The following is a 26,407-nucleotide window of genomic DNA, read 5'->3' as shown; positions in this document are numbered from 1 at the left end:
GCACGCAGCCGTGTCTCTGGCTTACCGCAGCGTTGAAGGCGTTATTTTCCCCTCGCCTCTTCTTCCAGGTGCTTGCCAACAGTTCTGGGTCTCCCCTTGGTAGGCTGATTTTGAATGCGAAGAGGAAGGGTCAGGTTTTGCAGGAGTTTGCGGGAAAAAGGGGCACCGTCTATTTACGATCAACTTCCCAGCTCCTCAGCTTGGAGAGAGGGACAGGACTTAGCTAAAGAAACCTTGCAGTCGCGGAGCGAAGAGCCGGCGGGGGGGGGTGTGCCGGAGATGCCTCGCTGGAGGGGGGCAGTGACCGCTTGTGAGGGGCCTTGCGAGGATGGATTTGCCGCCAGTTATTTTAAGGGTCGGGGAGGGTTTAGCTTTGGATCTGTTAAATGAATGACACTCTGCGCTCCGTAACTGCAGGTATCCCCAACTTCTAAAGAAAGGCTCTTCTAAAACCTCTAGCGGAGGCTTGGGTTGCAAACTTTTGTTGAGCAGTGTGTGTTCTGGATACTGAAATGCACGTTATCTGTCTGGGTAAGATTTCTGGGCAGAAAAGGAGGGTGCACCTAAGAAATCTTGAGCATGTTGTAGCTCAGGGTGCTTGAACTCTTAAATAAAAAAACAAAACATAGTTTGGAACCTTATTGGAAAAAATCATGTTTTTTAAAAAGTCAGCTGTATCTCATTTTCTGATTCTCTGTATTTCTGCTGTTCTTGTATTTAAAATCGTCCATTATACTTTTTTAAGGAGTTGCCCATGTTTGTTGTCCTCTCAAATGTATGTAATTTTTGTTATTTTCATTAGTTATGTCTTGTTCTGGTTCTTTCAATATGCTCACTTATGTATAAGCTGAAATGAGTTAAAACACTTTAATGCAGATAAAATTTGAATAGTCAGAAGGTGTGACATGGGGGAGGGCATAACAACCTTTGTAAAGTGGGGCTTAAAAAAGGAGAAGAAAAACCAACAAAAAAACAAAACTCCAAACATACATTTTCCTAGTCTGTTGAAATACATTTTGAATTCATTTTAATTAGCAGTGTTACAGCTTTGTTTTATTGTGTTAGCCTTGACAAGCTATTCCATAAAGTTTACGCAATGTATCAGAAACACTATCATGGCAATCTCGTAAGCTGGACCGCCTTTATTTTATCATTTCATGACATAATAGCATTGTCAGATACTTATCTGATCTTGGTGAAAAAATCTGCTGGCTTACTCATATAAATGAAGGAGTCTTAACTTAATGATCTCTTAAAAACTACATACAAAAGAAACCAAAAAACAAAAAAAACGCCCAAAACAAAGCCCTCTCTTACTTAAACCAGACAGAAGTCGACAGGATTGTGTTTAGGAGCTGCTATGTGTGCAACTATGTCAGCAGATGTGAGGGACCGTAACCTTTTAACCCAGATCAGCTGTAGCAAGTACAGGATGTCTGACTGCTGCAATAGTCAGTACTTACCTCTTGGACTTCATCAACATATACCTTGTCTCTGTAGCTAAGTATGAATAGTTTTCTTCTGCGAGGTGACTTTTTTATGTGCTTTGCTAGTACATTTCCTATTCTCAGGCATGAGTTCACTTTTCAAACTTACAGTGTCAGGCTTGTCTTGATCACACACTTCCTGTTTTGAATTACTCTGCCGTGTTTCTGAAAACACATTAACCTATCTTTCTAGCTTTTCTCCTGTTGTATCTTGGTATCAGCTTATTTTGATCATATCTATAATTGGCTTTCTTTTAAAAATGATTCAAATAGATTGATGGAGAGTCCAGCACAGACACTTTAATTTAAAACTGAATTATCAATTTTACCACAACCTGACATCGCTCTTTGTCTTCAGACTATCTAACGCCATATTCTTTTCCCTTTCCCATCCCCACCTGTTGCTTGAGTACAGATAAATCTACTAAGCTGCTATATGAATTGAATTGAGAGCCCCCAAATCTTTGTATGATTTAATTTAAAAAAAAAAAAAAACACTTGCAGAAAATAGGTTGCACTTCTAAGCTTCCCCCCCCCTCTTTTGATCAGGCTGTTCTCTAGCATGCACACGGTCAAATCCACTGTCTTTGTTGTCGTTCAGGCCTTCAAACTGGGGCCCGAGATGCTAATCCATCCTCTCTCTGGTCTCCCTAACGCTTGGTAACAGCTAAGAGCGTTCTCTTGGCCCACTGTGCTGAACTTCCCAGTTCCCTTGCGGAAGCTGCCTGTTGGCTTTCCTGGTTTTTACTGTCTTCTTTTTCCCATCGTACCATCCACGCTTCCAGTGATGCCAGTTTTTGACAGATTCTACGCAAACATCTGGGCTTGTTCACCTATATGATTTAAGTAGATTGTGCACCCTGAAATTACAAGTAAGACCTCTGCTTTTCTCTTCAGAGGAATTTTAAAGCTCCATTTCTGCTATGAAATGGCCAAATCAACAGTGACTTACTTTATCAAGGCTAAGTGGCAATTGTTGGGAGCCAGTTCAGTTAAGTATTGAGGTAGATGTAAAGGAAAAAATGTGCTAATGACTGTTAGTCAAAACAGAGGAGCAGGGTTCAGCAACAGCCTGTAGCTGTAATGACTGAAACAAGAAACTTAGTGGCTTTCAGAAGAATCCTGTTAGTTTGTGAATGAGGGTGTGATAAGGTTGCCTCTGCTAAAAAGAGGCTGGACTCGTTAATCTGGAAGATTGCCTCCGGTCTTTGGTTCTTAGGTTGGAGTTAATGCATCTCATTTCATTGTTTTTTTTTTTTTCTTTCTTAGAAGTGAAAGTTGTAAAAGTAATGGAATGATTTAATAAGGAGGTTATGTGCTTATTATTACTTTGTTTTTTAATTTAGATTAGCTATTTTCCCCAAACATACACTTAAATCTGGCTCTGGGCTATGTGATAGTTATCAGCTATGAGTAGAGGCTCCCTTCCCTCCGTGGGCCATGGTTTGAACAGGTTTGCCTACATTGCCTTCAGCACACACATAGCATGAGCTCTGCTTAAAAACCACAACAATGATCAGATTTCGTGTTTCAGAGATTCAGTCAATTTATTGCACGGGTCAGAAGGTTTTTTTTTTTTTTTTAATGATGCACAATTGTTCAGGTATATTCTGACATGATGCAGAAGATCTCTCATTAGATACCTGGCTTGTGTTGTACTCATTATTTAGCCTCAAGCTGATCTCTGGATTTGGAATTAGGCAGAATTTTCCAAATTAGGAGAGATCGTAGATGCTTTTTCTTTCCCCTAGGATGTGCTAGACCCTAAAGATCTGTCTTGCTACACAGATTCTTGCTATTACAGGGTCCTTGGCACGTGTAGTCTCTTGCGTCACTGATAGAAAGCTGGGGTTCCCTCCCCTGAGGACAGAGCTAAAGGCAATGGAGGGACCTAAGTTTAATGTCCTGTTTTGCACATACTCGGTTTCAGTTTGATGTAACATACCTACTTGTTTTTTTCTCTCTTTTTTTTTTTTGACATTTGAAGTTATATAATAGCTAATATCTATTATTTACTGTCTTTCTCTCTGTGGAGAAGGACCCCGGAGTCCTGGTGAACAACAAGTTAACCACGAGCCTTGTGGCCAAGAAGGCCAATGGTATCCTGGGGTGCACTAGGAAGAGTGTTGCCAGCAGGTCGAGGGAGGTGATTCTCCCCCTCTGCTCAGCCCTGCTGAGGCCACACCTGGAGTACTGCGTCCAGTTCTGGGCTCCCCAGTACAAGAGGGATGTGGCACTACTGGAGCAAGTCCAGCGAAGGGCTACGAAGATGATGAGGGGACTGGAGCATCTCTCCTATGAGGAAAGGCTGAGAGAGCTGGGACTGTTCAGCCTGGAGAAGAGAAGGCTGAGGGGGGATCTTATCAATGTATACAAATATCTGAAGGGAGGGTGTCAAGAGGATGGAGCCAGATGCTTTTCAGTGGTACCCAGAGACAGGACGCGAGGCAACAGGCACAAACTGAAGCACAGGAAGCTCCATCTGAACATGAGGAAAAACTTCTTCACTGTGAGGGTGACGGAGCACTGGAACAGGTTGCCCAGAGAGGTTGTGGAGTCTCCTTCTCTGGAGATATTCAAAACCTGCCTGGATGTGATCCTGTACAATGTGCTGTAGGTGACCCTGCTTGAGCAGGGGGGTTGGACTAGATGATCTCCAGAGGTCCCTGCCAACCTCAACCATTCTGTGATTACTACTACCTTCCATCAATTGTCGTATTGGCTTGCTTATAGATGGCTTCAATTTGCACTACAGCTATCTGGGAGAGAGACTACCTTTCAGCGAAAATACAGGATCCATTTGGAGTTGATTGAGTTAATTTGCTTGACAAATTATGATTTTTACTGGACCTTTAACTTAACACATACATATCTTGTCCTCTTCTTTACTAGGAAACTCTTGTGTGTTGTTTTTTATAATTTATATTAATGTTCTAATTGAAAAACATTTTATGATGTGGAATTTAACACTTTGAGTAGTATCTGAAAAAACATAATCATAGACTGATTTTTTTCAAAAAAGTAGGTATGTATCATTATTCTTAATTTGTTCACAACCCTCTCTTCCCCCATTAGTAAAACTACTGTTACAAATACTTCTGTTGAACTCCACTAAATGGTATACAAGCACTTCAAAAAGGTGATAAATCTAGTGTCTCATTGCACCTACAAAGGAAAGTATTATCCTAATTTCACAGCTGCAAAGTGGGGTGGAGATGAGGCGGAGGAGGGTGTTCAGAGTTTCCACAGCAGGTCTCCTGGCAGTCCTAGGGCTCCGAAGTCCCTGTTGAGTTCAAGGACAGTTGCTTCCCAAGGATCCTGAAGCCTAGCAAGGTTTTAACATTTCCAAGCTCATATAATGGCTAAGCATTAAAGCTAAGGTTAGGATCCAGGGCTCCTAATTTTAGACTCTGCGTTCAAAATAGAAGATCATCTGTGTTGCCTTCTATGTTGCAATAAGTGTATTTAATTCTCTTTTTCAGATCCTTGTTGGGCGTCTATAAACAGGGGAATTCTGATCTGTGATGAGTGCTCTAGTGTTCATCGAAGTTTGGGGCGTCATATCTCTCAAGTGAGACATCTCAAGCATACACCATGGCCACCAACACTGCTGCAGGTAAAGAGTAAATGTTTGTCTTCCTTCATTAAATCTATATTCTTTTACAGTTTTTACAGAATTTAAATTACTAAACTTTTATTTGGAGCAGGGTGGTCCTTTTAACCTTTTTTTTTTTTTTGGAGTTAGTTTCCTTTTATTTCTCTTGTTTTGCCATGGTAGATCACCAAGATCAGAATTGTCTATGCATTTTTAATTTGATACCTTTGATTTGGAAGGTCACCTTCAATTTGTCTGTCAGACTTCTGCAATACGTCTGCTTTAACATAAATTTTCAATATATAATGAGCCTTTCTTTTTAGTAGGGCTGCTGTTGGTGAAGAGTGGAGAATTTAAGGAGGTTCCTATGACATTCCACCTAATAACATACTAGGCATGGTTCTGATATCCCAGTAGGTTATAGATACTGGCCCACAGAACATGACTTTGTTTGTGTCTGCTTGCTGTGCACTTGGAAGTTACAGCTATTTGATAAGTCCATCTATGCAGCTAGCAGCAAAAGTTCTTTACTGCCTGTTTGTGTACATTTTGGATTTCAGATGGTGGAAACGCTGTATAATAATGGTGCTAACTCCATATGGGAACATTCTTTGCTGGACCCTGCATCTGTTATGAGTGGAAGGCGCAAAGCTAACCCACAGGATAAAGTACAGTAAGTGGAAAAATTACAGAATTTTTCTTATTGTAGAAGCATGATTATTTTATTCAGCAGTCACGAACATAGCAACATATATATGGGAACCTGAGTTTGCTTTGTTTCTGGAAGAGAGCAAAAGGATTAAACTAGTTATTTGTTCAATGATTTATTTTTATTTTTGTTAAGACTTTTAATTCTTATGCCACATGTGCTTCACTACCCAAGGATACTAATGTGGTTGAGTGTTAAGCAGTTGATTTAAAAAAAAAAAAAAAAAACTTTTCTGTCACATCAGTTTGTCAGAAGTTTAGCTGTCTGTTTTAATTTTTTTGTGTTTGTATCTTGATGCTGTAGTTTGATAGAATGACTTAACAGAAGAAGTGCTGAGCACATGCAAGTTCAAGCGAAATATAAATAATAATAGTGTTCAGAACTACTCAGGAGATAAACCTTTAATTGGGACTATTCAAAATAATTAATCTTAGAGCTGAATCAATTCTTTTACTTTAATGTTTTGTACGTTTGTTTTATATCTGTGTGTGTGGAGTGTATATACATATATTTTTAACTAGATTGTTTTATGATATGTATATCTCATTTGATTGGAACATGGACTTCAGTGGGTTTGGGTATAATTTTTCTTGGTGTTTGTGTCTATCAGATGTTAGGAACAGTAGATACCATCCTCTTGTCTCTAGTTTCACTCAGAGACTGGAGAAGAAAATAGGGCTACATGTTCTTTTGGTTCCTGATTAGCTTTTCAGTTGTACACTAAATAATGAAATTAGTTAAGTAGCTAAAATGGAATAATTTAGTTGGTTGTACTGAAATGCACATTTTTTTCTGCCTCCATTAGAAGAGACTGTTGGTTTCAAAACCTGGCTTAGGACTTTAATATATCTATTTCTAGTTACTAAATTAGTTCATTGTTTACTTTATTTAAGACTTCAGCAGTGAATATGCTGCTTCATTTTAAAATGTAAATAATTGAATATAGTACCTATAGATCTTAAGCTGTCATTATTTTAAATTCAAAGTTTACTTCTAAGAAAAATACAGTGCATGCTAGAGTCTGTGTTTTGACATTTAATGAAAGTGTGCTAAGTACAGTTATAAAAACTGCATTGAGTCACCTTTTTAAGGAAAATATTTCTCTAATTTTGCTACTAGTAACATGCAAAAATCTAATGCAATGTTTACTTTCTCTAGGAAAAACAAAAATTGACATATGTATTAACATTTTGAAAGCAGTAATATTTATTTTCTTTTGCTTTTGTTGCTTTTCTTTCTCTTTACAGTCCCAACAAAGCAGAATTCATTAGAGCTAAATATCAAATGTTAGCATTTGTTCATCGCTTGCCATGTCGTGATGATGACAGTGTTACTGCCAAAGATCTTAGTAAGGTAAGTTATTGTTTGTTTGGGTTTTTTTGTTGTTTTTTTTTTTCCTGCAGTCTGCAGAGGCTACGGCGTGTGTCTAACAGAACACTGAAATCTGATCAAGTTAGCTGTTTTTGACTTAATAGTAAGATAACTATTGCTGCTCTTCTGCACTATTATGTAAACACATACAGCTCAATTTCAGCTTGAAGCAGCTTTCTTTTCAGTGGTATATATGGTTAGTGGATGGTTGAGAGGCACAGACTTAGGTTAGCTTGGGGAAAAACATTGGCACAAAAAGGATATAGTGAGAATTCTTTTATACCTGTTTCTAAAAGCATGTTTGAAAAAACAAGTGCTGAATCAAAATTATTGCCATTGTATTAAGTACAATCCTGCTTGTTTTTCAGCAACTGCATTCCAGCGTAAGGACAGGGAATCTGGAGACGTGTTTGAGATTACTGTCCTTAGGAGCTCAAGCCAACTTCTTTCATCCTGTATGAACACTTTTTCATTATTTTGATTAGATCAATTCTTACAGTTTGTAATGTTTATACTGCTTTCAGCTGGTACACATTATATTTCAATCTTATATTCAGACCTGTTGATTATGTAGAATCATGTGCTTTTTCTTAATAACTTGTAGGAGAAAGGAAACACCCCTCTTCATGTTGCTGCTAAGGCAGGACAGATTTTACAAGCAGAGTTATTAACAGTTTATGGTGCTGATCCTGGTACGCAAGATTCCAATGGAAAAACTCCAGTTGACTATGCAAGGTAGAAGGCTCTGACATCTGTGATGCTTTTGTATACTAACTGATGTTCATAAATCATATAATGAACCTGCTTAGTTATGGTTTTCAGTCCTGATACTAATTTGACCATTAAATACCAATGAGTACTTTTTCCAGAAAGAACAAATATATAAAGAGCATAAATATGCGTTTCCTCATTTCACAGCCTGAATGCCTGAGACGACAGTTGTGATCCCAATGAAATTAGCTGTGCTAAGCTAGGAGATCCCAGAAAACCAATCCAGGAAAAACTTTCTGTGAGTTCAGCAAGTTGAATAGACTCCAGGAGTGTAGATAAGTTGTAGAAAATGGCTAGGACTGCACAGACAAGAGAGGGAGTACGGGGTGGAACCAGGCCTTTTAGTGGCAGTGAACTGCTGAATAGGCTCATCCAGTCCTAAACTGCATCCCCAGAAAGTCCTTCCTTTAGAAAGGCTGTAAGCTTCCCAAGAGCAGACAACAGTTGTGTAAAGAAAGATCAAACATGAACGGCTCTTGCTGATCATTTGGGCAGCAATGAGGCAGAGCAAGATTTGCAGCACGGAACCAAAGAGTTTAAGACTTTTTGTGTGTTTATGTGTAAAATTGGACGCTACTTATCAAGCAGAAGCTGCATATTTGCATAAATAAAACATTTCTGTTGCTTGGATTGCTTTTGAATGTAGGCTGTACATGAATTATGAAGACTGAATATGTTTTTTTTTGGTTACAGAGCACAATATACCCGAGTTTTTCTTATTACTATTAATCAAACATGAAGTTGGATGAATTTGGTGCATGATCTCAGGAACTGTCTAGGAATTTGTGATAGTGTATTCCAAATAGCCTGTATAATTTGCTTTTCTACAGCAAGACAATGGGCAAAGCTGTTCAGGATTTTTACTGACTAATGTTGGGGAGTTCATAAATTCTATCTCTATTTTTTGCCCCCTGGAACATATTGCTGAAAATCCTGCTGTGAATTTGTGTTCCACTGATACTCTCAAGTGTGTGCTGTGTTGAACTTATTGTGGCTTAAACTAAATTTTTGTTTGAGCATTTTTTTTTGAAGCTTTGTACTTTTTCAAAGTGAGTAATAAATATAACTGTTTTCCTGTGTATTTGTGTAAAACAGACAAGGTGGGCATCATGAGCTGGCAGAGCGCCTGGTGGAAATTCAGTATGAACTCACCGACAGGTTAGCTTTCTATCTCTGTGGCAGGAAACCAGGTAAGTGCAAAAAAACTGCACCCAAAGGTCTTTCAGTGTTAATTATAGAACAGTTCAAGCTATAGTATATTATATTTGTGTCATCAATGTTATTACTCTTTTTATATCCATTTAAAATATTCTAACATTATATAGATTACACATGAAGTCCTAAAACTCTAAAGCAAGTGTAAGATTAGTGATATAATGCATTTAAAATTCAAATAAAATTGCAGAATTTAAGTATCCTTAAATTAAAAATTAAGTTTCTTTCAGTTTTCCACAAATAAGTTTTCTGTAAATAGAATACTTCCGAAGGCATGGAGAAACATCCATAAGCTGAGATGAGTATTGTTTAACTTAAAGGAGTGAATCACAAGGAAAATATTAAGTATGTGATTGTTGAATATTCTACAGAAAATACTGTAGAAACTTTTAAGTAGTCTCATTGAAATGCAAAAGCAAGGGGATGCTCAATTAAATTGAAGTGTAGCATGTACCTCTTGAACATAAGTACACTTTGAAATTTTCCGCCATAAGGTGCCATAAAAGCACCTAAACAAGAACTTAAGCTTTATTAAAAAAAAAAAAAAAAAAGATGGAATTTTAATACAGTTGGTAAGACTTAATTGGAACCTTTGATAACACTAACAGTGGTAGGAATCTTCTTTCAGGGCTTGTTAGTTTCTTGTTATTGGAAATTGGGAGATCACATGTAAAACTGATACCTGCTGTATATCCTGACAACATTGAAAACTGTAGACCAGTAACAACATATTAAAGTATAATTTATTTTCAACTCTAGAGCATAAAAATGGACAGCACTTTATTATACCTCAGATGGCAGACAGGTAAGTTGCTGATTCCATAACATGTATCAAAACATCAAAATAAGTGGGAAAAAAAAGCCCTAATAATTAAGTTTAGAACTTTCCTTGTTGAAATAACTTTTAAGCTTGTTGTAGTTTTATCTTTTTATCATGTACCTTTTTCTATCTCAGAAGTTTGGGTTTTTTCCAGAATAGAATATTAGAATTAAAAAAAAAAAAAAACAGAAAAATAGAGAAGTTTACTGTATGTGATTAAAAAGCATACAAGGGGAAGATGAGATAGTTATATTAAAGCACATGAGGATTTCTGGGAAACAGATTTTGTAAATAATGTAAGAATCTCCTGAGTTAGTGTCTTGATACCAGCATTTTAGAATTTATACTTGCAAGATAGTTGCATTTTTTTCTTCAAATACTTGTACTTTTTGTCATCTGAGTGCTCATAAGTTTTGGCCATGGTCAGTGAAATTGCCTTTGTATAAAAGATACCACGTATTAACAAATCATAAGTCCCTATTTTTCTTTTATTGCTATGCAATTGGAAATAAGGCGGCTGTAAGTAAATTATGTTCAACTTATTGTTTGCAAAATTTCTATGAAAAAACTGTAATAAAAAATGAAAAATTGTAGAGAAACGCTATGTAATAGTAAAATGCTTAGTGGTAACATCTATAATTTTTAGTTTGTGTTTAGATATTGGATAGAATGCTTTATATTTTCATTACAAAGCATTTTGCGGAGCAGAGTAAGTATAGTTTGCCTCATTGCACAGAGAAGAAAGCTGAGGCACAGAGAAAATGACTTGTTTAAAGATGCTCCTCAAATTGCAGACTCTGCAGTATAACCTGAGAGTCTCGCCTCTGCCTGCTGCCCTCCACTGGACTCTTTTTTTTCCTGTCTGGGTGACTGCCTACAAAAACTCTTCCGTGTTGTCATTTAATTATGCAGAGGTTTTATCTGAGCCTTTCCCTACCTGTAGGCCAGGGGAGTCTTCCCTGGGTGATACAAATATGGGTTCAAAAAATGTCAGCTTTCTGATTTATGTCCTTTATGATAAATTCTGTTGAACTGCAGAATTTTCATCTTATGCCTCAGCCTTAGGGCTAGAAACTAACAGAAGAGATTATGTACTAATCGGTACAGAACAGTTTAAAGCATGACCCTATTGCTGTAACCATTTGCCATCCTGGTGGTAACCTAGCTCCTGCATGATGCAGTGGAACAAATCCTGTGTGTTCTTTGTGGACTCACGTTTTGGTCAGAATAATCAAGTTCTTCAGGTTCACTACAGAAAGCATTTTGCTGTTCTACAACTTAGACCACTTCTTGAGCTACACAGATAGCTAATCATATTTCTAAGGATTGTTGGGATTTTTCTGTTTTAAATTTAAGCTTGTCATTTAGAAAAACTTTAGGAATATACTAATTAGTATATTAGTAATATCGGAAAGATTAATGCAATAAAAATTGTATAAGTATACTAAAAATACTAACATTAAATTAAGGAGTATCAAATAAAAGTGAACTCTTCTAATCATTAAATGTAAACGTGCTTGTAGAATTTGTGTTTAACAAGCTTTTTGATGCTGTAGATATAATGATCACTTTCTGTTTTCATAGCAGTCTGGATTTATCAGAACTCGCAAAAGCAGCTAAGAAGAAGCTTCAGTCTGTAAGTAAAAATTCCAATGTGTGCTGTGCAACACATTTTTCTCCTGACGTGGCAAACTCTGCACTTCATCTTTCAAACTTATTTCGGCTGCTATTAATTACCACATAAATAAACGTCATCTTTATAGCAAGAAATTTAATTCTGGGGAAAAACATGAAAATAGTCTGAAATGGAGGAGAGGGGAAGATGACAGATCCGTGGCAGAGAGGAAATATTTGTTGGCCTTGTTTGGGGTAGTAGTATCTCTAGGTCTGTCTCTCTATTTCAAAACCTTTAATGTTGTAACTTGTCTTGCTATTGCATATTTTATATAAATCTGTATGTTAAATGTCACTATTTGCCTTTAACTTTCTGGGAAGCCAGAACAGTGAGCTACTGCATGCTACTAAGTTCACAGTAACACCAGTTCACTAGTGTTCTTAAGGTGTTTGTGACTAAATTTTTATATAAGTTAGGGTGGGATATGTTTTCGCTCTACTTAAAGCTTCTGAGATTGAGTATGTCTGCTCTCCTTTGGCTATTTTTGACCCTGTGTAGTTCATTTCTCAGGCTGCATAGTAAAGCTATCCATTAAGGAAAGTTGTGCACTCAAGTTTTTGTTAATATAGAGGTCTTATTAGAATTAGTTTATTTTCAAGCTGTAATTATTATTCTCTTCTATTCTTAGCTAAGCAACCACTTATTTGAAGAACTTGCCATGGATGTGTATGATGAAGTTGACAGGAGGGAAACAGATGCAGGTGAGTGAGGTTTTCTGGAGTGTGTATAAAATTAATTTGAATTGGTATATTACATACAAGATGCTAGTGTAAACTACCATTAAATTTAAAATAGTTTTGTATTCAGAAGTTACTGTTATTGGTAGTTTGTTTGTCTGCTGTGTTGTTTGAAGGTGTATGTTAATTGAAAAAAGACCTTTCTATTTTTTGGAGAGTAGAGGACTCTCTGAAAAAAAATTCTTTAAATCGATTGTATTTGTGCTTGAGGTTGTGATTTTTTTGATCCTTTGACAAGGAACTCTGTCAAATGGAACAGAAAGATTATTCTTTCTTTTTTTCCTCTCTCTCTCTTTTTTCTTCCCCTGAACAGTTTGGCTTGCTACTCAGAATCATAGTACACTTGTGACAGAGACAACAGTGGTCCCTTTTCTTCCTGTAAACCCTGAGTATTCCTCAACCAGGAATCAGGTATGCGGTCTTGTTGATACTATATAAATATAAAATATAAAAATATTTTCATTTAATAGGCCAGGTATTCAAAATAATATTCCTTTACTCTGTCTCATTACTGTAAAAGAGTTGCATGTACTTGTAAAAAGGTTAAAATAGTTTCACATTAAGTCTGCCTTGGAGTCCTTCAGTTATTTATTTAAAATCACGCTTTTCTTTTTGCAAGAAAATGTAATTGAGCTGTGAGCTCTCTGTACGTGCTATAGTCTTTGTTTTATCTGGGAACTGTACTGTTCATATAATACACAATGTACTTTTTTTTGCATCATTCTGTAATTTAGGGGAGACAGAAACTGGCTCGATTTAATGCCCATGAATTTGCTACACTAGTTATAGATATTTTAAGTGATGCCAAACGAAGACAACAGGGGAATTCACTCACTGGTTCAAAAGGTGAGTATGCTTTTGGTTGTCGGCTGTTCTATATGCAGTATTTCAGTGATTTAATCCATACCATAGCATCATTCAGAAGTACTTAATATGAATGAAGAAAGAGATTTATACTATTTTTATAAATGATAACAAGAGCTAAACAGATACATGGATAACAGGCTATTGACAGCATGCATTAGCCACCAACATAATGCCTAAACGCAGAAGATTTGATTGTTAAGATATTGGTATTACAATTAAATCAAGTGGTGTGTGTGCAATTTGGGAGCATCTTTTTGTGATGAATATGATTTTATGATTACTAGGTAAAATTTTCCAGATGACTCATGAACTCTTTAGAAATCAAGAATTTTACAGTGTTATTTCTTTTGACTGGCAACTAAGATAATGTCAATGTTGTTAAAGACTGGCCTTCCTAGCTGCTCTCTGCATGCAGGACTTCACTGTAATTGGGATGCTTTAGAACATCCTGTTAATTTGCCTAAAAATGTTTACTTTCTGTATTTCTTCCAGAGAATACAAATAACCCTCCAACAACCAAGCAGAGCCGTAGCTCTAGCTATAGAGATAGAAAACAACGTTTGAACATTCTAATTCTCCTTCTGGAGAGAACTTGCTAAAATGGATTTTTAATATTTCCCTGTATCTGTCAATTCAATGCTGATATCCATTTGGCCATTGTAGTCTGTTTTGTACTTTCTTTTTCTCCCCTTATGTGAATTTTATTAAACTTGTAAAGCATAATTCTCATCAGTTACTTTAACTTGCCTAAATACTTACAGGAAATGAAAAGATTAAAACATAGAAGTTTGTAGTTTTGACCAGCAGATCCACATATTGAGTGGATTTAAATTAATTTTTAGGACTACGCTAACCAAATGATACCTTATTCTGCCTTATTTTGTATTGTCACTCTGGTCAAAGTTCTCTTCTGTTGTGTGTTTTTTGTGGGATTTTTGTTTGATTTTGGTTTTGTTTTGTTTTGTTTTTTAGTGTGCACTTTCACTTGTCTTCCTAACTTTGTAATACAGATTTTAAAATTATATTTTTTGATTTTTTCAGAAAATGTGGAACTGATACTGAAATCAATCAGCAATCAACATAGTAGTGAAAGCCAGGATAATGATCAGCCTGATTATGACAGTGTTGCTTCAGATGAAGACACAGATCTGGAAACAAATGCAGCTAAATCGAACAGACAGAAGGTAGGTTTAAAGTATTTATACACACACACCAAATTTTATGCATAAAGGTAATCTGAAGTCAGTAATCTTCCCCATTGTAAGGTGATTTAAAATGCATGAGTGGTCAGAAGTCTAGTGTTTTGATTACTTTTCACCTTTATTTCAGAATCATGCCTCAGTCTATAAAGTTTCTAACAAAATTAAATGTTGTGGCTTAAATTTGTTATAAATAAAATGCCCCTTTAGAAAAATAGAGCATGCCACTGAGCACATCTGGAGATAAGCTATAGACTTAATAGAACAGATGAAATAATTGAATCTACCGAAATATTGTTAATCAGTGAGTTCATTGACTTTCACAAACATTTACTGCTTCTCACTGAAGAAATATATACATCAGACCAATAGTGACCGAGTGATTTAAATCATTCCTGAAAGTAATACAGCACGGTAAAAAAAGGGGCAATAAATCCCTTTGGTTCTAGTTTCATGGTGATGTTCCCATTGGACATCTAGTAATCTGTCTTTTAGGATTTACTAGTTCTTTATTGCATTTTTTTTAAACCACTATGAAACAGTATTCTTTCACTGTTTGACATGCATGAGACAAGTGTTTTATGCATAGATGAGCTGAGTTGACTGACATCAGATTTCTTTTATAACAGTCCAAAATTATTTTAATGCATGAATGTTATTAATTTGAACTTAATTCGAACCACGATTCCTTTAAATTAAGCAAATGAAAATCTGTTGAAATCTCCTTGTCTCATTTTCTTCCAGTAGTCTGTTTCTCAATAGTGTAAGTATTTTTCTCTTACTGTTTGTAGAGCCTAGATTCAGACTTGTCGGATGGACCAGTGACAGCCCAAGAATATATGCAAGTTAAAAATGCTTTGGTGGCTTCTGAGGTAAAGATTCAGCAGTTAATGAAAGTGAACATCAACTTGAGTGACGAGCTGAGAATCATGCAGAAAAAGGTAACAAGCACAATAATGCAACTCTTTCGTTTAATAACATTTATCTTAATTTCAGTTGACCAGAATAGCACCACTGAAACTGAAGATTCAATAAACCAATATAAGGGTAGGGAGAAAACTTGAAATAAAGCTGTTTTGGAATCAGATATGAGACAACAAAGGTATATGTGTTAACCTGTGTTTTGAGTGCTTTTTTGGGGGGGGATGTTGATGATCTTACTTCACTCTGACATAACTTTTCCCAGTGATCAGACAGTTGTTTTAAATCGTGTATACTTTTGCTATCTTAGCAGTTTTCGGCACTTAGAAAGTAAGTGATAGCAGACGTCATGTGTGTGTGCGTGTGTGCCTGTGCGTGTAGTGTACTTTTCAACTTTTCCAGTAGATCTGCTGTTTTGTTGCATTAATAAGCCTAGCTGGAATGAGGGGAAATTAAAATCCCAATCCAGTTTTACAGCAGGAAAGAATCTGAAGTGTGGCAATATAATATCAATTCTTTTTTGCATATAAGGAAGCTAAGATTTACTTTTTTGTTTGCATTCAAATCTGTGGGGAAGTAGAATGTAAAGAATATTGTGGATTAATTTTTTTTTCTTAAAATATTCAGCATTTGGCAAACCCAGTTACTGCTTTAAACCTTCAGCGTGGGTTTTCTCTAAACAAGGATAAGGTAGAGGTATCTCACACTACAAGATACTACATATAGATAGTCGTAGGGAAACAGCAAAGTGATCATTTGTGCTAAAATCCTAAATTTAAAATCTGGGCTCTAAAAAACTGTTTTAGAAGTCAGACCTTCTAATCCTAATATAAACAAGTCATGTTGTCTCTGAAAGGCCAAAAATTAGTCCTTCATGGGCAAGCGAATAAATCTTCGTAAAAATAATCATGATAGGAGCAAAAAATCAAGATGCAGTGCATGTTTAGCTTGAAGGAAGCGGAGCTTTTAGGGTTACTACTAATGTGTAAATTTGATTGCGAAAGATAAAACTGCTGAAAATGAATATGCAAAAGGCCCATTTCATCATCACTTGGGACACCTACATCTCTTGTAGGCTATCAGTTCTTGATGCTAGGAAGTGACTACAGCCCTAGAACTGGCTAGTGTGTGTGTGTGAAGTAAGATGGGCTACCAAACCATTCGTAATTTGTTTTATGCTTTACCAGTATTTGGGGTAAATTGGAATAAAAATAGATAAACCAGCCATTTTTTCTCAGTGGGGTAAGGGAGGAGTTATATCTCTATTGAACTCGCTATCCTGTCTGTCATGCTAGCTAAGAAAGGGCTGGCTACTTTCTCAAAGGGGTTCTCTTCATTAGTGTTAGAAATTCTATTTTCCAAATAATTACAAGGCTGCAAGACTTCTAATTGCAGCTGCAGAAAGCTCTCCCTGTACAGAAAGTTTGCTTAGGAGTCTTCAAGCTTTGCTATTGCGGAGGTGAACTTGTTCTGAGGGCTGCATTAGCACAAGCCAAAAATATGTATTTTTTTCCCCCTGTTGTTTTGGAGCAAAGAGGCTGATACTTTGGAGAGTGGTGGGGGCTGTTAAGCTATTAGCATCTAAAGCCAAGCTAAGTCAGTAAATGCGAATATCCTCATATGTTCAGTACCATCCTTCTGTTAAAACTGTTAGCCTTTGAGGTCTATTGGAATGACAAATAGAGAGAGGAATGTAAGACAGCTCAGGTTGTTTCTGTGGTATTTTAACAACTTGTACTGCTTAATCATTTTTCTACATCAGTTGATTTACCTTTTCAATTATATTGAGTTTCTTTAGATAGATTTAATCTTTTTCAGGAAAAAAAAAAAAGATTCCTAAGGCCTATGGATTAATGAGTCTTAGTGTATTTATGTGGTGTAACAGAAAAGAGATCGTTGCTCTTCTGCAGTAGAATATGTTTTGAAAGATGGCACAGCTGTGGCTCACTCATTTTGAAGATCAGTTGCGCTCATTTTATGTCCTGGTGATGTAGATAGCTATGGGACTTCTCTAACTTAGTTTTTAATTATGAAGAATGGATATAGCAATGCTCTATCGCAGAAGGAAGAAAGGAGAATGGCTGTATTAGCTGTATGAGGCTACTGGGAACTTCGGGACATTGTGGGAGTTCTCTGGTGGCTATTTGGAGTGAGACACCAATGTACTTGTACTGCTTCAGCAATTCTAAAGCAATAGACTTTATTCAAGAGACTGGGTCTTGGGGTTTTTTTAGGGTTTTTTATATTTATATATACATATATATATATAATATATATATTGTTTTCTAAGCACAGAGCTCAAGCTAAAATTTCTGTCCACTTTACACATCACCTTATTAGCCAACTATGTACCTAATCTTTTGCATGCTAATTACTTGAGAAAGATGCTAATTAAAGAAAAGGCAAAGCTACACTTGATGCATGCTACTTATGAATAGATTCTTCCTAAATAAAAATGAAAATACTTCAATGGGCACTCTAACGGAAAAAAAAATTTTTTTTATGCTTGCATATGTGTTTATGTACCTAGAGGCAATGAGGAGATTGGTCTGAGTTTACATTAGCTGTAACCTGAAATTCCACCAAAAAAGTTTATAAAATGTGGTGGAGGATAAGAAAAAGGAAACTGCGAAGTTGACCTATTTAATTGCCCCTAATGACAAAGTTTAAAGAAATAGCTTGAGTCTTGGCTGGTCCTTGAATCTTAATACACAGAAATCTTAATACACAGTGCATCTTACTACAGAGTACACGAAAGAATGTGGAAGAAGCATAAATTATCTTGATAAAAGTCTGCACGCTCAATTCAGAGTTCTGGGAAGTGCTCCAGGCACCAGAATTTTTTGGTGGAGATAATGTTCTTGAAAGTTCATATGATGCAAAGTAAATGCAAGTAATAAATGTACAATTTCCAGATAAAAGGCCATCAGCTGTTTGAAATATACTCAATATATTGTTGGAGAATTGCTGATACTGAAGTACTTTTTACATCTTTTCTTTATGATGTGTTAATATAGCAAACTTACTCTGAGTAACTCCACATAAAAATTAGAATTTTTGCATTTTTACTATCCATCAAATGTATATAATAAAAAGCTAAAATTAGTTCTTGTTGGCTTCGTAGAAAGCAATAGCTGATACTTTATTTTCATAAGCTAAACTCTCTTCTTGCTTTGCAAAGCAAGCTCTAGTTTTCTTTGCGCTGCCTCTGGCATCTGTGCTATAATTTTGGCATTTGCAAACTTCATGGACCTTATGTTAAAGTCCTCTTTTAAGTTCTTGTAGTGACTGCTGAAATGGATCACTCCACTTAAAAATTGTTTTGTTGGCAAGCCCTCCTCACATTTGCCTCCCCAGACAACTCAATGTATTACATGATTCACGTGCAAGTACAGTTAGGCTGGAAGAAATTGATTGTGTACTTTGAACTGCAACAATTTTAAGGTCCAATTTGACTTGCCTCCCAGAAGAAAGTGCTGCAAATCAGCACATAAATATTTAACAGATCTGGAACATAGATGTTTCTGTGCTTATACTGAGCAAATCAAGTAGTTTCTGAAAAAGAAATCGAACGCCAGCTGCTAGTAGCTGGATTACTAGTAAAGCTGACAAGCGTGTACCTGTATATTCCGTTTGCTTTTGACGCTTGCTATTAGAAAAACAAAGTCCCACTGCTAAACATTTCTTTCAGCTTCAAACGCTACAGAGTGAAAATACCAACCTCAGAAGACAGGCCACAACCAATATATATCAGGTCCAAACTGGTTCTGAATACACAGACCCTACCAACAATTCTTCCTTAAAGCGACGACCATCTGCACGGGGTAGCAGACCCATGTCTATGTATGAGACTGGATCAGGTCAGAAACCCTACCTCCCCATGGGAGAGGTCACATACCCAGAAGAAAGCATAACGAGACTACAGCCTTTCCCTCCACATGTAAGTAAAATTGCTGATGCTTCTGCATTTCTCCTTATGTTCGACTTTTCTGTCTATTCCAACTGTGCTCATATACTGGTGCTTCTCAACTGTCTGCTTCTTAGCAGATTTGAACTGTAAGAATTGTTACTGTTTGCTGTATTAACATGTCTGCAGGAGCTTGATGTTTTGAAGAGTAAAAGCTATAACAATTCCTGAATATATAAACTGAAGCTTTTGGCTTCTGCTCAGCTCTTTCTTTTAACCACAGTATATTTGCCAAATATCTATGTGTCAAAAACAGGAGGGGAGGGAAAAGTAGTATTTCAAGAAGGTAGGTATAGTTCATGGGTTTCTTTTGCGAGATACACAGGCATGTGCCTATTTGTGGAACTTTAGAACCTCCTTTCAAAAACAAAATAAAATTGAATATAACTTTTTTCATTAGGCAACTCTTTCTTATTCTGAGTTGGTGAAACCTGCGACTGAAGACAGTTTAGACCTGTTAGCTGAACAGATTCTTCTGGATTAGTATTCTGGATTGGTATTTTTCTGTATAGGGTACTAATAGGAGAGAGGGAGATCTGAATCAGCCACAAGGATTCTGCACTGAGGTGCTCACACTGTAGATAAGTGGCCCAACACGCATTAGGGCTTATTAAAGTTAACTTTTGTGGCAACTTTTTAAATTGCCTTGTGAGAAGGAATATGTGACAGTATTTCCTGCAAGCACATATTTAGCATTTGGGGATTGGTTTCAGTGTGTTCTCTGTTGATAGCACTATCTTGTATTCCCCTGCCACATGAACATTTAAGCACTTTAAAACATATTTGGAAGTTAACATTTCTTACCTGACATGGGGGAGAGCAAATGTTCCATGAACATCCCAAAGAAAACAGTGAGTGCCAACAGGAGTAGTGCACCAGGGAACTGGTGCAGAAATCTTAATTTTTTTTTTCCTTCAGTTGAATTAATAAGAACTCTAAACTAAATGAAATCTGTATCATTCTAAATGAAGTTGGCATGTCAATATGAAGGCGGTTCTGGCAGCAAGAAGTGTAAGAATTCTTCTGTATGTGGCAATGTAGGCAAAACATGATATCACTTTGTACAAGTCTTTTACATTTCTCATTTGGTTTTGAATTTGGATAGTTAGCAATAGTAGTTCTAAAGCATTGATTTGTTCTGTGGAGATTGGTTAATTTGGTATTATGGTGAATGTATTTTTTTCACTGTGGAATTTGGCACCTCTAGAATATCAGTGTTACAATTATAATGAAGTCAGTTGTGTTTTGAAAGAATTAAGTCCACTCAACCTCAGCCAAGTTCTCAGTATCATTCTTGCTTTATGTCATCTCCTTGGTTTTAAGAATGTTCCTTTATTTCACTTCAGAGTTATTTGTGTTTTGTTTTTGGTTTTCCCGAGTGTTTTTTTCTTTCCCATTTTTAGATCGGGAGGAGTGCGTTTGTGACCTCCTCTTCATCTCTACCTTCCTTCCCCTCCACGCTTTCCTGGTCAAGGGATGAAAGCACACGAAGGGTTAAGTACCTTCCCAATTAGTCTTTTACCTGGAGGAGGTGGCAATCATCCAAAAAGCCCTTATGCCTCTGTTCTTTCCCCTTTATGCTAACTAGCCTTCATGCCTGCATGAAGCAGCATTTCATCATTTCGGTTTCTTCTGCCACATACTATGGATACTTGCCTCTCTCTAACTTCACAACAGCTAAAATCTTCAGCATTTAACACCATGCACAAAGTTGCTCCAAATCACTTGTTCAACTGCATAACACTGAAAACAATCAGAAGACAAGCTGGCTGCTGTTTAAAAAGTAATTTGGTAGGCACTTTATTGATGTTTCATAAGCCAATATATAACTTTTCCTACTGACTAAAATGCATTGCATGAGGCACAGGTATGCTCACTGGGTCCTAGCTTTAAAGCCTGCTTTCTTTGGGGGCTGTCAGTTTGCATCCAATCCGGAATGGTACTGATTGACAGTTTGTCTTACAGATGTTCATTAGTTTGTCTGAAGTGAGTTCTTCAAGCGTCCAAATGGATAACTATTTAGATTGCCCACCAGTTCGTTTAATATCAGCTAGCCTGCTTTCTGCTTACCTTGACGGACAAAAGACTGAAAGGGCATGGAAATTGCTTTTAGCAAGACTCCTTTCAGGTTAAAATTGAAGATATTGTGAAAGCGTATAAAGGAAGTTCATACTTTGTTCCATGAGGATCTGCAAAACTTGTTCTTCAGGTCTTTGTTAGTCACTATACTGACTTTAGGAAGAAAAATTGCTGTATTACTGGGAAGCATTGAGTCCATTCTATATGGTCGTGTTATCTCAAAGACACTGTCTTTGTTGCAGCCTCGTACATGAGCTTTAGCTATTTAAAGAAGCTTTATCCAGCTTATTACACTTTTCTAAATGTTCTCTTTTGATGTAGTGGGACATTTAAATCTAGTCTTATTCAAGTTCATTTGCTGGAAGTGAGCATAAAATGCCACCTCACAAAAGGACAAATTTAGTGTAGCTAGCAAGGTAAACAGTTTTAGACTAGTCTGTTTGCGACAGACAGCTTCTTAGCAGGCTACATTTTGTTTGGGATCCTAGAAATAATTACAAGCTACATATTCAAAAGAACGCAAAAGCACATTACATTTGCAGCTCTAGAATAACTTCTGGTTTGGGCTGTGGAAGGGCGATGGCTGTAATGGATCCAGAGTAGGCTCAGTTTATTGTGTCACAGACAAATGAATTTCTGAGATGAACGGCCCGATAGCTTTCTCCACTGCTGTTTGACTGACCTGGAGTACCAGCTTGCACTGTGGCAGAAAGTACCCCTCAGTCATCGGTGAGCTGGCTGCATTTTGAGGACTCTATGACTAAACATCTTTAACTGTGAAGCAAACATCAATACAAGATTCTTTGGGGTGTTCTTAGATTTTTATGGCTCACTTCATACAAAATTATGAGTAGCTTATACCCATTTTGGTGTATTATTATACATTAAAAATTTAAACTTTGCTTATTTTGCACTAAAACAAGGCTTTCCCAAGAGCAAACTTAAAAGAGAAAAATATTCTTATTTCTTTGCAAGACTTAGCTAATTTTGAAAAGATCTTTAAGAAAATTTCTCCCTTTTAGTCTTAGTATAATGAATCAGTACTGTCTCATTCTGTTTCTTGGACATTGCAGGGTCTCTAATCAGATTTTACTATATAACAGAGATTTTTTTCAAAAGCCCGTCTGTGGGTTTAAATATTGAACGGTCATACCTCTGGCCTCTTTCCCTCAGCATAAAATCCCTTTAATTCTTGTGCCACCAGTTTATTTTGACTGTATAGTGTTTGGAGACATCAATTTAGGAAATATTAGATTTACAAGGAGTGCTAGATAATAAAAATTTTAAGTGAATGTCCTTCTGCTTAGTCAAATGTGAATCTGGGTTTGCCTGCAACTGGTATCAATACTATGTTTTTAAACTATGGTGGAACCTAGAAACTTGAGAGATTTTTTTTTTTTCCTTCAAGCATACACTGATTTTATTGCTGTATCAAAATCCTGTTTTCTTAGTTCATTGTTGTATTTGTATTTTTGACCATAACATACAGCATTGCCATTCATCATACTGTTCTCCATTATACATCTGGGAGAAGGGAAAGGCCAGAAGCTGCATGTAATAGTTTTGTATCTTCGCTATTTGTCACTTTTTAGGATTGGTCTTTGCTATCTTGAGAGATGATTCAAAAAATGCAACTTTTTTTTTCTTCTGTGCAAAATAACTTTAAAATGGATGGAAAGTGCTCATGTTACAAGTGCTTCAGACCGAAGATCTGTTTTTTTTTGTTTTTTTTTTTTTTTTTAACATTAAATGAGTGCATAGCAAATGGAATGGGCCTTAACCAATGAAAAACACTTCCTGTTCACACTCCTCATCTTTCCCCAAGACAAAAATATTGTCCTGACTGTACGTGTCAGGGATGCTAACTGAAGGCATCCTTTACAATCTAACACTTGAGATTCCCTTGATCTTTACTTCAGAGTTTCTGTAAAGCTCGAAGGGTGATTCTTCAGCTGGGATCGCAGAAGACCCTGTTAGGTGAGCAGTGCAGTCTGTGAATTAGGCTGGAGCTGGGGGGATGCCAGGACTTATTAGGCTTAGCAGAGGGACCCGTATGTAGAGTGACACCAGTGTGCCGTACTTGCAAATGGACGAGCTGCAGTAGGCACTTCAGGTGAGCTTTGCAATTTAAGACTAGAGCAGGCAGGTGCGTGGTGACCCTTGGCCTGGCCTCGCGTGGGAATGTGCCTCCAAGGGTCTTGAACTGAAAACTGATGTGAATTCTGGACGTGGGCCTAACAGTAGGTATCCATAGCATAAGCCTGGAGGATGTATTGCCAGGATATAAACTGTACAAGGAGGCCAGCTGAGGTTAGAGAAGGGAGACTAGCACGACCTGTGAGAGCTTGCCGACGGGCGGGGCTACGGTAGGATCTGCAGGGTACTATTCCAGAGCTGTCATGACTAAGTGTGCTCACTTGTGTTAACAGCCCTCTGGGAGGGGGAAAAAAAGTCATGATAAAGGTAGTTTAGAAAGAAATAAGCAACATCACCCCCTTACACATGGATCAGATGCTTTACTGGGAAGTGTAGAACTGGTCTGCTGAGGGTTATGAGGTAACTGACTCTCTAACATCGTGCTTCTGAAAAAGCATCATTGCTCGGGGCATTGAACTGGGTGGCACGCTGGTTCCACGTGTGGTTCCTAGGTCACTCCGTATTATTGCCCCTTTTGAACGTCAAGTGAAAGGGAGAGCAGGAGAACATTGGTACTCAGATGGCAGGTTCTGTGAAAGCTGAAGGACTCTTTCTTTTTAGAACTGCTGATGAAAGCTTGGAAAAACATATTCTCTAATACAGATCTGATTTGTACTTTAGGGAAGAATTTCTCATTAAAGAGGTAATATTTAACTAGGGAGCTAATGAATTTCTTGTTTTGGAAGAAGAGAACGGCCTTTGGTATCACATTCATTTCAGTGCTGCTGTTGTATGTATGCTGTAAGCATACTAAGCATCAGAGTCTATTGGGTAAAAACAGGAAAAAAATAAATCCCAGCTGAAACAACAGTAGCTGGAAGTGTGTGAATGAGTAACCTAGAATTGAGCAGTGAATAATGATAGGGGTAGACTGAGCTTGAAAAATAAGACTGGTACAGAAACTTTTATGCAAAAGAACAAACCAATGTACACAGAATGTATCACTGAAAAAGATCTTTATTTTAAGCACAATACTTAAATAAATCTTTATTTGTTGTAGGCATCGAAGTTAGAAAAGCAGAATAGCATGCCTGAAAGTGACTATGATAATCCCACCACCAGTTTGGAGCTGGATGAGGCAGGGTAGGTCTGGTGACACATAGAGCTAATGCTTGTATCTTTGCAATATCAAAAGACATAGAATTATTTAAACAACAATAAAATTCTGTACCGCAGTGACAATGTCAATATTATTCTTTTCCAGGTCAGGTAGAAAAGGAAGGCAGAGGAGTGTCATTTGGCAGGGGGAAGGGTCTATCCCTGAAGATACTGATACGGCCCCCAGTTCCAGTTTGCCCAGTACAGAAGATGTGATTCGGAAGACTGAACAGATCACTAAAAATATTCAGGAGCTGTTGCGGGCAGCACAAGAGAACAAGCATGACAGGTAAGTGATGAGTTCCTTGAGAGTTCTTGAGTTTATGAGAAAATTAAGAAGATTTTTAAGTGTTTTCAAAAGTACAAACAACATCACGTATATTTATGCCTGGAGATACTGATTTCATGCATATGAAATATGTAGGTCCCTGGTGCTTTTTGGGTATATTGGAACTAGTACTGCAGGGTGAGTGCAGAGGAGAGTGAACAGGCACAGTCTGTGGAAACAACACCTTCCTGTCTGAAAAACCAATACAGTTCTCTGGAAATAGACTGTGGCTGGAGCACTGTCTGCTACTGACCTGCCTATCCTACATGGAAGTAGTACAGGGATGGGGGGGAGCACTGGGAAGCAAGACTCTTGCGAAAGACCCGCTGCAAAATGCAAGCGTGTAGTGTAAGTTTTTAAGATTCAAGTCAGATGAGTATCTCAGAGAACTCAGTTGCTTTAGGTAAGAACTCCCAAAAGAAATGTGATTGTAATACCGAGTCTTATTTCAGGAAAATTTTCAAAGGCAGGGAGAATTTGGCCTTCATACTGAAATATTACTTCTCATTCTGGCTACGTTTATGTTATCTCTAATCTGCTGTCATGGTGACTTTTGTCTTGTATGGGTGGGGGGGGGGTTGCTTTGTTTTGTTTTCTTTTTTTAGAAGGAAACAGATAATGTGCCAGCAAAAGCTATTTTGAACTATTAGGTTTAGACACAGAGATAACTTGGTAAGTAGGTGACTGTTTATCAGTATGTCAGTGAACACTCAGCTTGAGCTCCCTCATGTAATCTGTAACCAAACCTAACAGTTAATTTTGCTGAATAGCCACGAGCAAGTGCTAGTGACATTGTCACTACCTAATCGTCAGGTGTTTTCCTACATAGCTTTTAAGAAGACTATAAATAGTAGTTAGGTCTTCCTATATATGAATGTATTTTAGTTCTGAACAGTTTTGGTCTCCAGAAAGCTTGCAGACTAGCAGTTCTTACGTTTGAACTGCTGTTCCTCTTTCTGATCCCAAGACCCATACAATTCTTTGCCTGTTAAAAGTGGCTGGTGATTTTTGTTAAACCCTTATTTCCTGCATTATTGAGAAAGATGGACAACAATGGGGCTCTTTTGTTCTGTATTTTTTCCGTTCTTGTACTCTTCTATTTTTAGAAGGCACAGTGCACGACCTCTCGTTCTGAAACTGAATGGAGAGCTCCAGAGCGTGTTTCTGATAAGCTCGTTGCCCTTGTCCATGACTTTTTCACTGACATCCTTTGATGCTTGCTTGCTTGTTCCTTTAAGATCACAATGAGAAGCAATAGTAAGAGACGTTTCAAATGAGTTTGATTGTTTATGTATGTCACCATTTATGGAGTTCAGATTAAAAAAATAAATCATTGAAAGATGCAGTGCAGCATAACTAGGTTTTTGCTGTT

At 37.2% G+C, this 26,407-nt stretch overlaps 1 protein-coding gene across 4 annotated transcripts in view; it reads left to right on the top strand.

The window, feature by feature from the left end:
- GIT2 (GIT ArfGAP 2) overlaps positions 1 to 26,407 on the top strand; it is a 34,368-nt gene that overhangs the window by 443 nt on the left and 7,518 nt on the right. Inside the window, exons 2-18 of one of the 4 annotated variants that reach the window (XM_067307366.1) lie at positions 4,970 to 5,103; positions 5,643 to 5,755; positions 7,039 to 7,144; positions 7,531 to 7,617; positions 7,767 to 7,897; positions 9,029 to 9,123; positions 9,908 to 9,953; positions 11,556 to 11,604; positions 12,272 to 12,344; positions 12,694 to 12,791; positions 13,115 to 13,226; positions 14,289 to 14,431; positions 15,238 to 15,387; positions 19,059 to 19,307; positions 20,738 to 20,827; positions 24,610 to 24,692; positions 24,814 to 24,996. In XM_067307366.1, the coding sequence (XP_067163467.1) occupies positions 4,970 to 5,103; positions 5,643 to 5,755; positions 7,039 to 7,144; positions 7,531 to 7,617; positions 7,767 to 7,897; positions 9,029 to 9,123; positions 9,908 to 9,953; positions 11,556 to 11,604; positions 12,272 to 12,344; positions 12,694 to 12,791; positions 13,115 to 13,226; positions 14,289 to 14,431; positions 15,238 to 15,387; positions 19,059 to 19,307; positions 20,738 to 20,827; positions 24,610 to 24,692; positions 24,814 to 24,996 (1,942 nt within the window). Of the gene's footprint in view, positions 1 to 4,969; positions 5,104 to 5,642; positions 5,756 to 7,038; positions 7,145 to 7,530; positions 7,618 to 7,766; positions 7,898 to 9,028; positions 9,124 to 9,907; positions 9,954 to 11,552; positions 11,605 to 12,271; positions 12,345 to 12,693; positions 12,792 to 13,114; positions 13,227 to 14,288; positions 14,432 to 15,237; positions 15,388 to 19,058; positions 19,308 to 20,737; positions 20,828 to 24,609; positions 24,693 to 24,813; positions 24,997 to 26,407 lie in introns of all 4 variants that reach the window. The other 3 variants (XM_067307365.1, XM_067307367.1, XM_067307368.1) reach the window with 3 other exon arrangements.

Source organism: Apteryx mantelli, chromosome 17 (genome assembly GCF_036417845.1).
Source record: "Apteryx mantelli isolate bAptMan1 chromosome 17, bAptMan1.hap1, whole genome shotgun sequence".
NCBI lineage: Eukaryota > Metazoa > Chordata > Aves > Apterygiformes > Apterygidae > Apteryx > Apteryx mantelli.
Note: the sequence above shows the minus strand (reverse complement) of the source record. Positions and strands in the feature narration are given on the sequence as shown.